General features: G+C 39.2%; 3 protein-coding genes and 1 long non-coding RNA gene across 5 annotated transcripts in view; 3 read left to right on the top strand and 1 right to left on the bottom strand.

Moving 5' to 3' along the window:
- LOC109968004 (uncharacterized) overlaps positions 1–4,601 on the top strand; it is a 20,024-nt gene extending 15,423 nt beyond the window's left edge. For both annotated transcript variants that reach the window (XR_002276028.1, XR_002276027.1), the window contains exons 3-5: positions 1,164–1,254; positions 1,394–1,508; positions 2,764–4,601. This is a non-coding gene — a long non-coding RNA (uncharacterized LOC109968004). The remainder of the gene's footprint in view (positions 1–1,163; positions 1,255–1,393; positions 1,509–2,763) is intronic.
- An 894-nt stretch (positions 4,602–5,495) lies between these two features.
- LOC109968003 (rab GTPase-activating protein 1-like) lies at positions 5,496–9,874 on the top strand. The gene is made up of 8 exons (XM_020613968.1): positions 5,496–6,642; positions 7,307–7,393; positions 7,537–7,647; positions 8,062–8,166; positions 8,259–8,342; positions 8,458–8,529; positions 8,733–8,990; positions 9,496–9,874. The coding sequence occupies exons 1-8, from the start codon at positions 6,532–6,534 to the stop codon at positions 9,724–9,726; spliced, it is 1,059 nt and encodes a 352-aa protein (XP_020469624.1). The 5' UTR covers positions 5,496–6,531; the 3' UTR covers positions 9,727–9,874.
- Positions 9,875–10,236: 362 nt separating this feature from the next.
- On the top strand, positions 10,237–12,737 carry ebi3 (Epstein-Barr virus induced 3). Its single transcript, XM_020614053.1, has 6 exons — positions 10,237–10,386; positions 10,806–10,923; positions 11,024–11,117; positions 11,568–11,685; positions 11,855–12,018; positions 12,476–12,737. Exons 1-6 carry the CDS (start codon positions 10,290–10,292, stop codon positions 12,629–12,631), a joined length of 747 nt encoding a protein of 248 aa, XP_020469709.1. The 5' UTR covers positions 10,237–10,289; the 3' UTR covers positions 12,632–12,737.
- A 136-nt stretch (positions 12,738–12,873) lies between these two features.
- The window catches only part of odf3l2a (outer dense fiber of sperm tails 3-like 2a), a 4,604-nt gene continuing 4,349 nt past the window's right edge, over positions 12,874–13,128 (bottom strand). The window contains exon 6 of the mRNA XM_020614018.1: positions 12,874–13,128. This exon is cut by the window's right edge and continues 1 nt beyond it. Coding sequence (XP_020469674.1) covers positions 12,874–13,128 — 255 coding nt within the window.

The following is a 13,128-nucleotide window of genomic DNA, read 5'->3' as shown; positions in this document are numbered from 1 at the left end:
TCAGTATAATCAAACACAGCTGGACTCAAATGAAGGTGTAGAACCATCTCAGGGATGATCAGAAGAAATGGACAGCACCTAAGTTAAATATATGAGTGTCACAGCAAAGGGTCTGAATACTTATGACCATGTGATATTTCAGTTTTTCTTTTTTAATAAATCTGCTAAAATGTCAAAAATTCTGTGTTTTTCTGTCAATATGGGGTGCTGTGTGTACATTAATGAGGAAAAAAATGAACTTAAATGATTTTAGCATATGGCTGCAATATAACAGAGTGAAAAATTTAAGGGGGTCTGAATACTTTCTGTACCCACTGTACCTGCAGTGCAGAGCAAACAGTGGACGAGTTTATAAAGCCAACAGCTTGACTGTATGTGTATAAATCGCCATACTTTCCTGACTTGTGCTTTTAAGGATAAATAATTGCCTGTATTTTTTTTTTTTTTTGAATGATGCGGTAAATACATCTTTACTTATGTATCTTAATATCTATATCATTATGAAACCAATCCAGGAGATTACATGATGACAATTATCTATGCAATGTGGTGTTTTTGAATCAGTCACAGTAAACCTAAATGAAAGGAGAGATGCACATTCAGATCCGATTTAGCATGCTGTGTCTGTAGCCGCACATACGTATAATATACTGGCCATATGGCTGGAGTGCACATCAGGCAGTGCTGCATTTGCTAGTTCAGCTCTGTCCCAAGTGTCTGTTTCTCATCCAAAGTGGTCCTGTTGAAGTTCAGTCACACTTCACAACTGTTGCTTTTAAAATTACTCTTGTGAATCTTATCATGTGCAATGTATGTCTCTATATTTGGATTTTATCGTGGGACCATATTCCAAGCCATCTGAAACAGCATGTGTGATATTACTTTAGTGCTAAAACAAGTTGAACAAAGGTTTATCCTTTTTGTGATCAGTTCAGTTTTAAGTCATTCATTATGTAAAAAAAAAGAAACTCAGTTAGCTCCAGTTTCTCAAATGTGAGGATTTGTTTTTGTCCCTTTCATATCATTGTAAATAAAATACTTCTGGATTGTTTGGCTGTTTATCAAGGTAATTGAGTACTTTGAAGTACATCACAGTAAGGGCTGGTACAATAGACTGATCAATAATGAAAACAATCATTAACTGCAGTGCTGTGTTTCTGCAGTAGTTCCAGTGAGAGGTGGATTTGAGGGCAATGCTCCACAGGACTGTCATGGTTTGCTACCTTCCCACACTCCTCCATCTCTGCATCTAATGTAAGTGTCCATCTTTGCTAACAGCTCAAACATTACTGCTCCTTCATGAAATCCAGATGTCATATAGGCTCATTTACTGTGGAGTCTCTCTCTGTCTGTCTCCATCTTCCCTTCTCTCTTCTGCTTTCCTACTCTGGAGGGTTTGATGGAGAGCTGGTCGGATGTCAGCGGGAACTATTGTCATAACCGGAGGAATTCTTGCTGGAGTGATACTGCTGTGCATTGTAGCAGTGCTCTGTTACTGTAGACTCCAGGTACCAGGTGTCACTGCGTACGCATGAATTTGCCATTTAAAAAGAGACTTTTTTTTTAGCCAAAGGATTTTAAAACCTTTGGAATATAAATCTTTAGCTAGATGACTTAATGAAAATAACTGACCTCAGTGAATTTCAGGGGGAGTTTGAAGTGTATAGAGTAAAGAACAATGTGCTCAACTAAAGACAAAAATCAAGCTACATAGGAAACATCTCATTGATTTAAGTATACAAACCTTCTTTTTTGTGCTTTGGAGGTTGAAATGTATGAAATGAAGATAGGATTATAAAATGAACTGGTTCCAGTCCTGTTACATGTACACACTAAGTTTTTAAAAAGGTTTTTTTTTAAGTTTTCAATATATTTAACTTCAGTTCAGTCATTTTAAAATACTGTCTTTTGTTTGTTTTTTGTCATTTTAAAGGTGCAGTGTGTGATATTTAGTGGTGAGGTTGCAGATTGCAGCGTTTATACATCATGTTAAACAGCCCTCACAGCGATTACCATAAATGTAGGACAATTTGTGCACTCAGAAAAAAAGTGCAGCTGACTTGCCCAAACAAATTCTAATAGCATCTCACTTGACTGCAGTGAGTTATCCAGCACTGGCTGTGTTCCAGCTAAAAGTATCAAACAAAACCTTACATTTAGGTTAACCTTTAGAATAAGTTACCTGTCCAGCAGAAAACCAGCAACTCCAGCATCATTCTGGAAACATTTGTCCCCTCATCAAGGATTTCCATCTAGGAAAGGCCATGATGGGATTCATATGGTCTTTTATTTTCTTGCATTACAGTAGAATTATGATCCTCCATTTCTATAAATTAGAGTTCTTAAACTCACAACAATGCTTCCTCTTGTTTCTAACATTACTTCTTCTTTGTCTCCAAATCCAAGTTGCTATTTCAACCTGAAAACGTGAAAACAGGATCAAATACATGGTGGCTCATCATGGCAGCCTCCATGATAGGGGACCCGCTTCTATATAGATATAAAAGGGTTATTTTAAACTTTAAAAAATGTAACTTTTTTTCTGGTGTTTACGCTTTAATGAAAACATAATGATACATGCTACTGCCCATTTCTGCAAATAAATCTACACACTGCACCTTTAATATATTATTGAGATGGATCTTTTTAGTTTAGTAACATTACAGTACAGTGTGTTTCAAAATGCTTTTTTTGTGTATTTATATATTCACTGACCGTTTTATTAGGTACACCTACTGACCCTTTCTTATCCACCATCTGTAGTATTACTGCTGTAGGAAGAATGACTCTGAGGTGGACATGGGCTCTGGGAGAGGAGCGGACCCTCTCTCTCACTTTCCGTGCAATACCTGCAACGCCCTTGCCATGGACGGCAGAGCCATCACCCCAATCTCACTGGATCAGCTGGACACAGGTTCTCACCACAACCGCTGCCCCACCTGTTCGCCCTATCCCCACCGTTCTGGACATGCAGACGATATGTGTAACGGAGGGGAGCGACTGGGCTTCCACACCTACTACAAGAACCAATCTGTCTCTCTACCCTTGTCTGCCAACCCACAGGGCTCCTCTGCTTTGAGTTACTACAGTCCCACGGACATGTTTCCTCCGCTGCTGCGGTCCTACAGCACCCAGGTCTGATCTCTACTGCACCATGAAGACACACACAAACATACAGAAAACGTTTACTGATATTCATATACACATCTGTCACTTACACATCCAGCACAAGCCTTTTTGTTTGAAACTTAGTTCAGGGGATGGATTACAGCGCAATTAGTCTCACGTACCACATTACTGAAAATGCACCCTTCAGCCAGCCGCCACAGTTTTACCCAGACTCATTCATCCAGGGGAGTGACCCATAAACTGAGCCCACTGACAGAGCCCATGTCTGGGCAGCACATTCACTGAGCAGCCGCTGTGGAGCTTCAGACAGCAGCATACAACAGTTTGTGTCACACAGAAGTGCTGCTAAAATGCATTTTGGTCATTGGATCATATATGTGATCCAATCTAAATGAAGGTGGGTTGATAAAGTCAGAGACACAAAACAACACATGTAGTATAATGTCAACATAAAGCAGCCACTGAAACACAGCTAAATCATTTTTCCTATTTAGGTGCAAGGGATTCACATTATAAGCAAATATCAACTATACATTAACCAGTAAAAGCATATGAAATACGAAATGCTTTTTCCCATGAAAAGTAGTTTTAAACAACTCATGTGCTCTGGTTTTGCATTAACACAAATAATATAGATATTTGAATCATAAATGCAAAATTGTTGGTCAGAAAAAAATAAGGTCAATTTTGCCTTGGTTTGTATTTTTGAATAATTTCTAAGCAGTTTCCCATGAAGCTTTCTATACGCAACTACTTTGGACACACTTTCCCATTCAGTTCATTGGGGATGTGTAGTTTTAACCAAAGGAAACATTCAGTTGAAAGAAATACTCAGTTTAAACCCAAATAAATCATTAATAATCATTTATTTTTGGAAACATTCTCCTCCGTTTGCAGTATATTGAACTGTATTGTTTGCGTGCCTGGTCTTACATGTTCAGCTGACGTGCTAACACAGACTGAAAAGCTTAATTAGAGGTGAAATTTAGCACAGTCAAATTACTTTTTTATAATTAGTTCCAAATAGGGAACATATTAGGCAATTCTTTTAAAAGTATAGCCTCAGAAACCAAATAATCATTTATCGCACTTGCTTCACTTGCTGTTATCCATAAATAGCAGATCAATATTCAGAAAATAACACACGATACTTACACAATACAAACTGTCGATCATTAATTATTACTGGGTTTAGTATGAGAAACCTTCAAAACACAGTGGAATAATAACACCTTAGATTAGATTTAAGTCTGAATACCCAAGGCACGTTCCAAATAGAAATCCTTTTTTCTTACTATCTGTATTTTTTGTCACTTATTGTAGCACCAATGAAGTCAAATGTGAAGTGTGAGGTGAAAGTTAAACACATTGCGGTGGCAGGTGTGAGCTGTAGTCCATCGCAGCTTGATCTTAACACCACGATACGTCTGGTTACAAAATGCTGAACCTCCACTGTCACCACTTTAGTCTCGGTTATCTCTGTGAATTTCCTCCATGTTTCTTCTTCTGCAATGAAACTATTCTACTAAAATAAGGTTTGTTTGGCAACGTCTTCCATATAATTTGATGAATTTTCATGTTTACAGATTGACATGGACTATACCGATGTTTTAGAAAGAAGGTGATGGGATCACATACCATATTTTGTTCATCCTGAAAGTCAGATTTTAGTATCTACAGTACAAGCCATTATATCTGCTATACAGTGCAGTACAAATGCAGTGTTATTCCACAGTATACACCTGAATCTACAGTATATATTTTTAAAAAGTATTGTAGTTTAGCCAGGGTTTAGGTGTTTGTTGTCTAGCAGTATGTCAATTTACATATATATAACTACCTTTTTGTTCAATTAAACTTAGCATTGGTGTTCACTGCTACATTGCTGATATTTAAAAAATACAGTCCCTACAGTTTGGTGAAGGTTTAGTTTTAGTATCACCAGTTCTGTGCTGACCAGTTGTATCACAGCTGTATGACAACCAACCTTTTCACTTTTTATTTTTAGATAAATTCTTCTTGTTCTGATTGTTAAAAATTGTATTTTTCAGTCTTTATATATGAAAGTAGATTATTCATAGACTCTGATATCATGTACAAAAGAGAATATCCCCCGTGTTTCACAAAATGTCCCTTTTTTGACAAATAAATGTTTATATAATCTGGATGGACTTTTTTTGGTTTATTTTCTCATACAATGACTCAGACAGTTGATACACAGGATGTTGAAATTCTAGTTTCAAAAGCAGCCACACACAACAGAGCGTGCTAAAAAAAGGAACAAACTGAGTAAAGTCAGACAGAAGTACAGTAGCTACATGTGGAAGCTTGAAGAAAGGGAAGTGAGAAAAGAAACAAAAAGAAACTCATCTGTTGGGAAAAGAAGACAAAAAAATTTTTTTTAAATGAGGGAAAATTTAGGAGAAACTGTATCATGATGTGGAGCTGAAAATGAAAATATGGGGAGAGAAAGTGTGTGATTTACAGTACGGGCAGAGGTGCTGCTGCTTTATTCTGTATTCATGCTTTGCTGTTCTATAGCATTACCTGCTGCGTTACCTGCTAGACCTGTTTGCTGTCCTGTCAAGCCGCTCCCCATACGACAATAATAGAACGATAGGCTTGTGTCACGCCAACACCCTGGGGTGACATATCACAAATAACACATCTTCTGCTCCACCCTAGCACACCCGCAGTGTTAAGTCTGCAGTCTGACAGGTTCACACAGCATCTGCGCCAGCTAGGATAAGAGTGTGAAGAAACGGAATATAGGAAAACTGATGAAAATGAAAGTGTACAGTATGACAACAAGACAAATCATTATAGGAGCTCATTATCACTTGACCTGATTCATTTCAGAGGTGGGGATCATAGGAAGGTGTTGTTTGTGTGTGCATGAGTGACGTGATAAGAAAGGTGAGCACTGTAGTGGGTGTGCCTAAGGCTGTTAGACACAGGCTGTTGCACACAATCACAGGTCTGATATAAACCCTGGTGAACCTGTTACTGTCTATACACCTATAAGACACACTCCTTCACCTGCCACTGTGTGTATGTGGCTCTGAGTGCCAAGGTTTGTGAGCTTAGTCACAGTTTCCCTGCTTGGCTGGCTTTCTGTGTTATTCACCTTTGGACTTCAAGCCTCCTTGTGTCAGGAAGACTTCATTCTAATGGTTCCTGTTTGTATCCACATGCTGGACTGACTGCTTGCCTGCATTACTGCAAGTGAAAACAAGATAACTTGATCACTCTGAACTCTGTTTCTCTCAAGAGACAGTATTGTTATTCAGGACTGAGAGTGTGTGTTGAGACTGCTGGTGGAGGCTTCTCATTCATAGAGGCTGCCAGTGTTGGTGTCTGTGTGATTGGGAGCAGTTCCTGGGGCTGCATATTTTGGACAAGATGATGGAGGAGGTGTCCACAATGATGGCATATGACGCTCACATTATGGAACAGATGAGCGAGCAGGAGATCCTGGCCTGTCTGGTGGCAGAAACGGGACCTACGTTCACAGTAAGACTCACTGTTGCATGGATTCCATCAATTATACAGGATCACACTTTGATTTTATTCCTAACTAAACCACAGTTTCAACATTAACTAGCAATTTATTAGATTCCAAACCATGATATGATTCTATAATGTTCCTACGCTAGATAAAACACAATCTTTCATTTGCCTGAACACACTGAGAATAACAAATTTGGCGTCACTGCAAAGCACCAAAAGCTCTTGCAGATACAGAACTTGAATTTGTAGGGTTTCCAGTAAATTGGAAATCAGAGTTAGACAAATTCAAAAAACAGAAATAAAATTAATCCTAAAGCCTTGTGTGTTCAATATGTCCCATACTGGCTGGCAGCTACAAGCACAACCAGACTGATTGTTCACTTTGGATATCCATGATATAAAAATTGCCATTTCATGCTTTAAAAAAACCCCTCCTATCCACTTTTATTCCTTCATGCATCCGGGCTTATCATTTCCCCATGTGCTCATGATGCTGTCTTATCTCAGTCTTATCCCTATCCAGATCTCTTTTTGAGGGCATGTTCTTGATTTGTCACGCTCATCCAGCATCCGGGATCAGATTTGTTTGGAGGAGATAGCTTTCTTCAGCTCAGTCAAATATGACAGTTTTCCCTGTATTTAATTAGCCTTGTCTATTCCCCCACAGGTCCCGACAAAGAAAATTAAAGTGAAGGAAAGCCGGCTTCAAATAATGGATGATGATGAAGAAGAAGACCCGTTGGGCAAATGCCTGGTCAGAAGTCTTTGACTTTCTTCAGAAATAAATGCATTAAGTATTTTTAACTGATAAAAAAAACTCTGCTGCCTTAAAACTACAGCACTCCATTTTTCATTCCTAGCTTTCTGAATGTTGGGGTTTGATATCTGGCTTTGCAGAAGGAAAACCAGCGGCTTCAGGAGGCCAGCCTTCGTCTGGAGCAGGAGAATGATAACCTGGCCCACAGGCTGAACACCAGCAAGGTCACGCTGAGGAAAGCTCTGGACAAGGTATGATTAGCCCTGATCATTACAAATAAAAAGGGCTCTTTTTATGAAACGGTCTGACAGAAATTTGACCAGTTGTTTTTAAGTTTTGAGCACAGCACATTGAAAAGGAGGCAAGATGGACTTTTTAATTATTTTTTCTCCAGTCATATACAATTAAGTGACTTATAAAAATCAGATTTTTATTCATTTTTATTTTTTTATTATTATTCTTTTTTGGAGCCTTTATAATATTGTTTGAAAGTGTTGCACTCTAGATCTGGTTTATAGTTATTTCTGGTGTCTTGTCAGTCCATGTGGACTGGGCAGAGGCACACGGAGAAAAGCTTAATTTATTTGTTTGGTCATATGAAAGAAATGTTTATTTCTAACTGAAAGTGTTTGTTGAACATAATGCTATTTACGTTCTGTTGACAGGTGGAGGACAGAGTAGACAAACTCACCAAAGACCTTCTACAGACTAGACATCGACTGCAGGCTGCAGAAGAGGAGAACAGGGAGAAGGAAGAGGAAACTGCAGCGGTAAGAGATTATATATGTCTGATGAGAGCACCTTAGCTGTTGATATGTTATCACAGGTGTGCATGAGTAAAGGATTTCTTCTGTTCTTATAGATAAAGGAAGTGCTTCGAAGAGAGCTGGAGAAAACCGATCAGGGACTCAGAAGGTCGTCAGGCATCATTGCAGATTACAAACAGGTAATAGGTAATAGTGTGATTAGAACCAGAAAATTAAAAAAAAACAGAATACTTGGAATTAGGAAGCTGTTTTAATAAAGAACCCACTGATGTTTTACCTAATGCTTTTTCTCAGATCTGCTCTCAGCTGACAAACCGTCTGGAGAGGCAGCAGGCCGCCCACAGAGAAGAGTTAGATTTACTCAAGGTGAGGAGCGAGCTCGCCCGCTGGAGCTCTTCCTCCATACACTTGTTTTGAACACCATGTTGTAGTATACATTTTTTTCAACCCTTTTAAAAAATGGTAAACACCTCAGTTCCTTCACTTTCTCAGTAACGATCACTTACAACATCAGTGGTCTTCAGTTGCTGAATATTTTGCCCTGTTGCTCTGCTTCACCGTTTACTCAGAGTGCAGTGAAGGCTTGCTCTCGCTGTCAACACACTATGGAAACAGACGAACCATCAGCTGCAGATCAGAACCCTCTGATGGCTGAAGGCCAAGGTATGGCTGAACAAAGCCAGCATGAGGACAGCAAAGGACCCACAGAGGCAGCGCGAAGGAGGGAGGAGCAGGAGGAGGAGGCGCTCAGGGCTCAGATCAAGGAGGTGGAACAGGAGCTGGCCCAAACCAAACTCCAGATGGTTGAAGCTAAGTGCAAAATCCAGGTAAGATGCATAAAATCATAGAAACATGAACAATGTGTACTCTGTCGAATTACAAATACACTGAGCGTTCAGTATCTAGGTCGGCCACAGCAGCTAATCATACTCTTATACACTTTTCTTTAGCTTGTAAAGATGTACATTTTTATTCATTAGCTTTCTGTGCAAAACACCTGTAGTTTTATGCCTTTCTGCATAATTATTCTTTTTTATGCCTTTGATTGTCTTTATTTTTGTTGTGTTTTTAGTTAATTGAATCTTCTTTCTACATTCATTTACTTGACTTACACACTAAAATATATGCAAATGTGTATTTTAATCAGATTGTATCTACACTAGCAAATGATTTACACATAAAACACATAATTAAGAAACCTAAGAGACCTACTGGAGATATGTCCTCACTTATGAATTAACAAGAGCTTTGTACTGTAAGTCTTGACTAGGATAAAGATACAAACTAATTAGTTTTAAAGCAAAAGTTCTGTTATGTGTCATCCTCCTTCAGGAGCTGGAGCACCAGCAGGGACTCCTGGTCAACGATCTCCATGAAGCCAAAAACAGCTGGATCAACAAAGCCTTCACCTCCCTGTGGACCTCCAGTCAGGGACTTCACAGTATTAGTATACATAGGAATGGAGCTCCTGCAGCGGGCTGGAGCCTCCACAGTGGTTCCACCTCTGGATGGAGTGCCAAGAAGCTGTCGTGGCCTCACAGAGACAATCAAGAAAATGTCTGATAGGTTGGACTGTGAATGTATTGATCTGCAGGGAGCAGAGACACAGAACTGGACACAACAGAAAGCTCAAACCCTTATTTAGGTGTGAACCATGTTAATTCACAGGGTTACTGCATGTAAACTATGAAGTGCTATGCTACTGAACAGTGCGTGCACTAGAGGGCAGTCCCACTGAAAAACAGATTTCAGTTTGTTTTCAATTGAGTTGTACAAGTTATAGGTCACATTAAAGGTGGCTAAAGTTCTGGAATTATTTATCTTGGTCTCGTTTTTTTACATCACAGAAACCTGGCATTTTAACAGGGGTGTGTAGACTTTTTATATCCACTGTAAAGCATTAAATGGGACAAACATTAAAGCAAATGGGACAAATGTTTTGTATATGACGAAATGAAACTTTACGGCGGGTTTTTTCCTAAAGGAGGTTTTCCTGTGATACAACATATTTGTTGTTCCGCTTTCATTCTGACCACGGCTGTTTATAACAGCTGCTACTTAGCCACACAGGAACAGTTGTCAGTTGGCTGTTTTTCTGAAATTAGGTGATAATAACTGAAAGACTGATGGCTGCAGTGTTTGGCAGTGTGACTGTAACTTTCATCTTGTGTGTCCTTGGAGGCCACGCACTGGACCTGATGAGAGCAACAGCAACATTAAGCTGTGAGTACCAATCTGAGAGAACATTTGATCATAATTTTTAGTTTGTGGTGTGTATGTGTTCCGGTAGTATTCATGTTGTGGGGACATAAATCTGCCTACACGGTCACACTGCGGGGATTCAACGTCCTTATGGGGACAAAAAGCGAGTCCCCAGAATGTAAATTACTACATTTTACGGTGATGAGGAAATGAATTTAAGTCGATGTAACGTCTCCTGAAGTTATAAGAACATTTTCTAATATGATTTATTTATACAGTGCTGTTGTTGTAATGCCCCTTATGTGCAGTTTTTTTAATCTTGCTTGAACAGTACTCTATAAGTAAAGGGGCGGTATAGGTAGTGGATGGGTGGATATTTATTGTATTTTATGCTCTGCTAATGTTGCATATTATTTGACTAAATGCATTTTGTCCACCAGCTCATCCCCCCACTCCCACTGTACATTGCTGGTGTGCCAGCTACCCAAACTTGACTCTCTGTTCCTGGCCCTCCGAGTCCTCCCACTCTCCACCATCACACTACATCGCCACGTACAGGTACATCTAATGATAAAAACGCCTGTTCTCCTCCATACTCAGTTGTCATGTGCCATTAAGAAGCTCACTGGTAAATGTCTGTAAATGTGTGTTTATCAAGTGAGAGGCACAGACAAGGAGTCACCGAGGACTGCCATATCATCCCACCTAACTCTTCATCCGCTTCTCTGATCTCATCATCGTCCTCTGAACAGGTACACTATGTTTATTTACCTTTAGCAGCAAACATTGCTTATTAATAAGGAATGTCACAATAAGAAATGGTCACATCTGTTAGTGTGTTATGGCATAATGTTGAATCTAAAACTCTGATTTCCATTTCCAAGCTGGTCAGAGAGTTTTGGAAAAATCTATCCACACTTACTGTTAAAGCTATGTGAGTCTGAGGTGAACAGTCTTTCAGTAAGATTTTAAAAAAGCACCATTGTGCTTGGTTTCTATCAGTTATACACTGATTGTAGTGGGAGTTCTTCTGGGTATGTGTATACAGCTCCTCAGCATCCATCCTATCTGTTTTATTGTGTTTTTCTATTGTTCCTCCCACCAAATAAATAAAGTATCATGTTATGATTAAGTAAAATTAGCATGTACTTGACATGAAATACACAATCTACAGATATCACATTATCCTGTGTCTTTTTCAGCTCTGGCACTGTCAGCTGCCCAGCCTGAAGCTTCTTACCGACTATATCATCAATGTGACTGCAGTGTATTCTGCTGGAAGTAGCTCCCACCTAGCAAGTTTTATGTTGGAGGATATAGGTGAGAACTGAAAATATATATTATTCTGATTAAAAATATGCAGAAGGTGTTGAATATAGTGATAGAAATATCATTTCACAACTTAGCTTGACATTTAAATATTGTATAAACTGTAAGAAGACCTGAGACTTTATTTAATATTCTTTTCTGCCTTGCTTTCATTTTCTAGTGAAACCAGATCCTCCTGTAAACATCCGGGTTTCCCCTCATAATATCAGAAACTTGCTGGTGGAGTGGTCTCCTCCTCCTACCTGGGCTGACCTGCAGATCTTCCCCCTGAAATACCAGATACGGTACCAGTGGGAAAACAGGGGCATCCCAAAATCTGTCAATGTAAGAATCATTTTCGCCCTGACATAACACAATACTGGCTGAAAATACAGTAAGAACAAAACTGTGGTTTAAAACCTTTGATACCACATGGGGAACTTTGAAATTATTTGAACTTTTTAGGCAACATCAAGCTATTTATTGTCAGAAAATTTCAGAAATTCCCATCAACTAAGAGCTGTGATCTTTGTATTTGTTTATGCCTTGATAACAAATCTTAAAGGGTTAAAGTAATAAATAATAAGAGCAACATTTAGATCACAGGTTGTCAAAAATTCCTTTGGCTGGTGTTTTTAGAATGTGCGACACCCACAAGCAAATTAATATTGATATTAAAGCACTTTGTCCTCATAGAGCTGATACAATATGTTTAAGCGTTAAATCAATGCAATGTGTTTATTTTTAACCTCAAGATGTTGAATTCATTAGAATAATTGCAATCATATACTTTCTCCTCCAGTTGGGTCCTTTTGAGAGCACCAGTGTGGAGCTGAAGGGGCTGACCCCAGGGAGGGCCTACCTGTTCCAGGTGTGTGCAAAAGAGCTGCTAGGTCTGGGCAAGTGCAGCAACTGGAGCTCACCTATAAAAATCACCATACCAAGGACAAAGCCATAGAGACTCCCTCACATACCGAAATTTTTTTGTTGGAAGCAAGAGTTGCTGATATTATGTTTAATTTATAACGAATAATATTTATTATCTGTACAGTTCACAATCTCCAATTCCACCAAAACTTTAACTTTTAGTGTTTTATGTATTATTTAGTTGTCATTTGTCTTTGAGGACATTGACATTAAAGTAACATTGTGTTAATGTTTTAATAAAAATTATGCATTTGAAATGAATCTGCAGAATAGTCAGTCAGCTATATGCACCACAAGTGGAGTCACGAACTCAGTGTGTCTGATACCCATACTGAAGCCTGGGGATTTGGGGAGATGCAGATAAAATTTCTCTGGGCTGTATGTGCCCGGACCGGGAATGACAGAAGAATAATTGGGCCTCTTAGTCCGGCCCTGCATGGAGAAGGACGGCTGGCGCTGGCGGTAAATGTCTGGGTTGGGGATGTTGTATTTTGCTGGTGCAGGAGGCACCGCGAGATCTTCAGCAGG

This window comes from Monopterus albus, unplaced genomic scaffold, assembly GCF_001952655.1.
Source record: "Monopterus albus unplaced genomic scaffold, M_albus_1.0 scaffold141.1, whole genome shotgun sequence".
NCBI lineage: Eukaryota > Metazoa > Chordata > Actinopteri > Synbranchiformes > Synbranchidae > Monopterus > Monopterus albus.
Note: the sequence above shows the minus strand (reverse complement) of the source record. Positions and strands in the feature narration are given on the sequence as shown.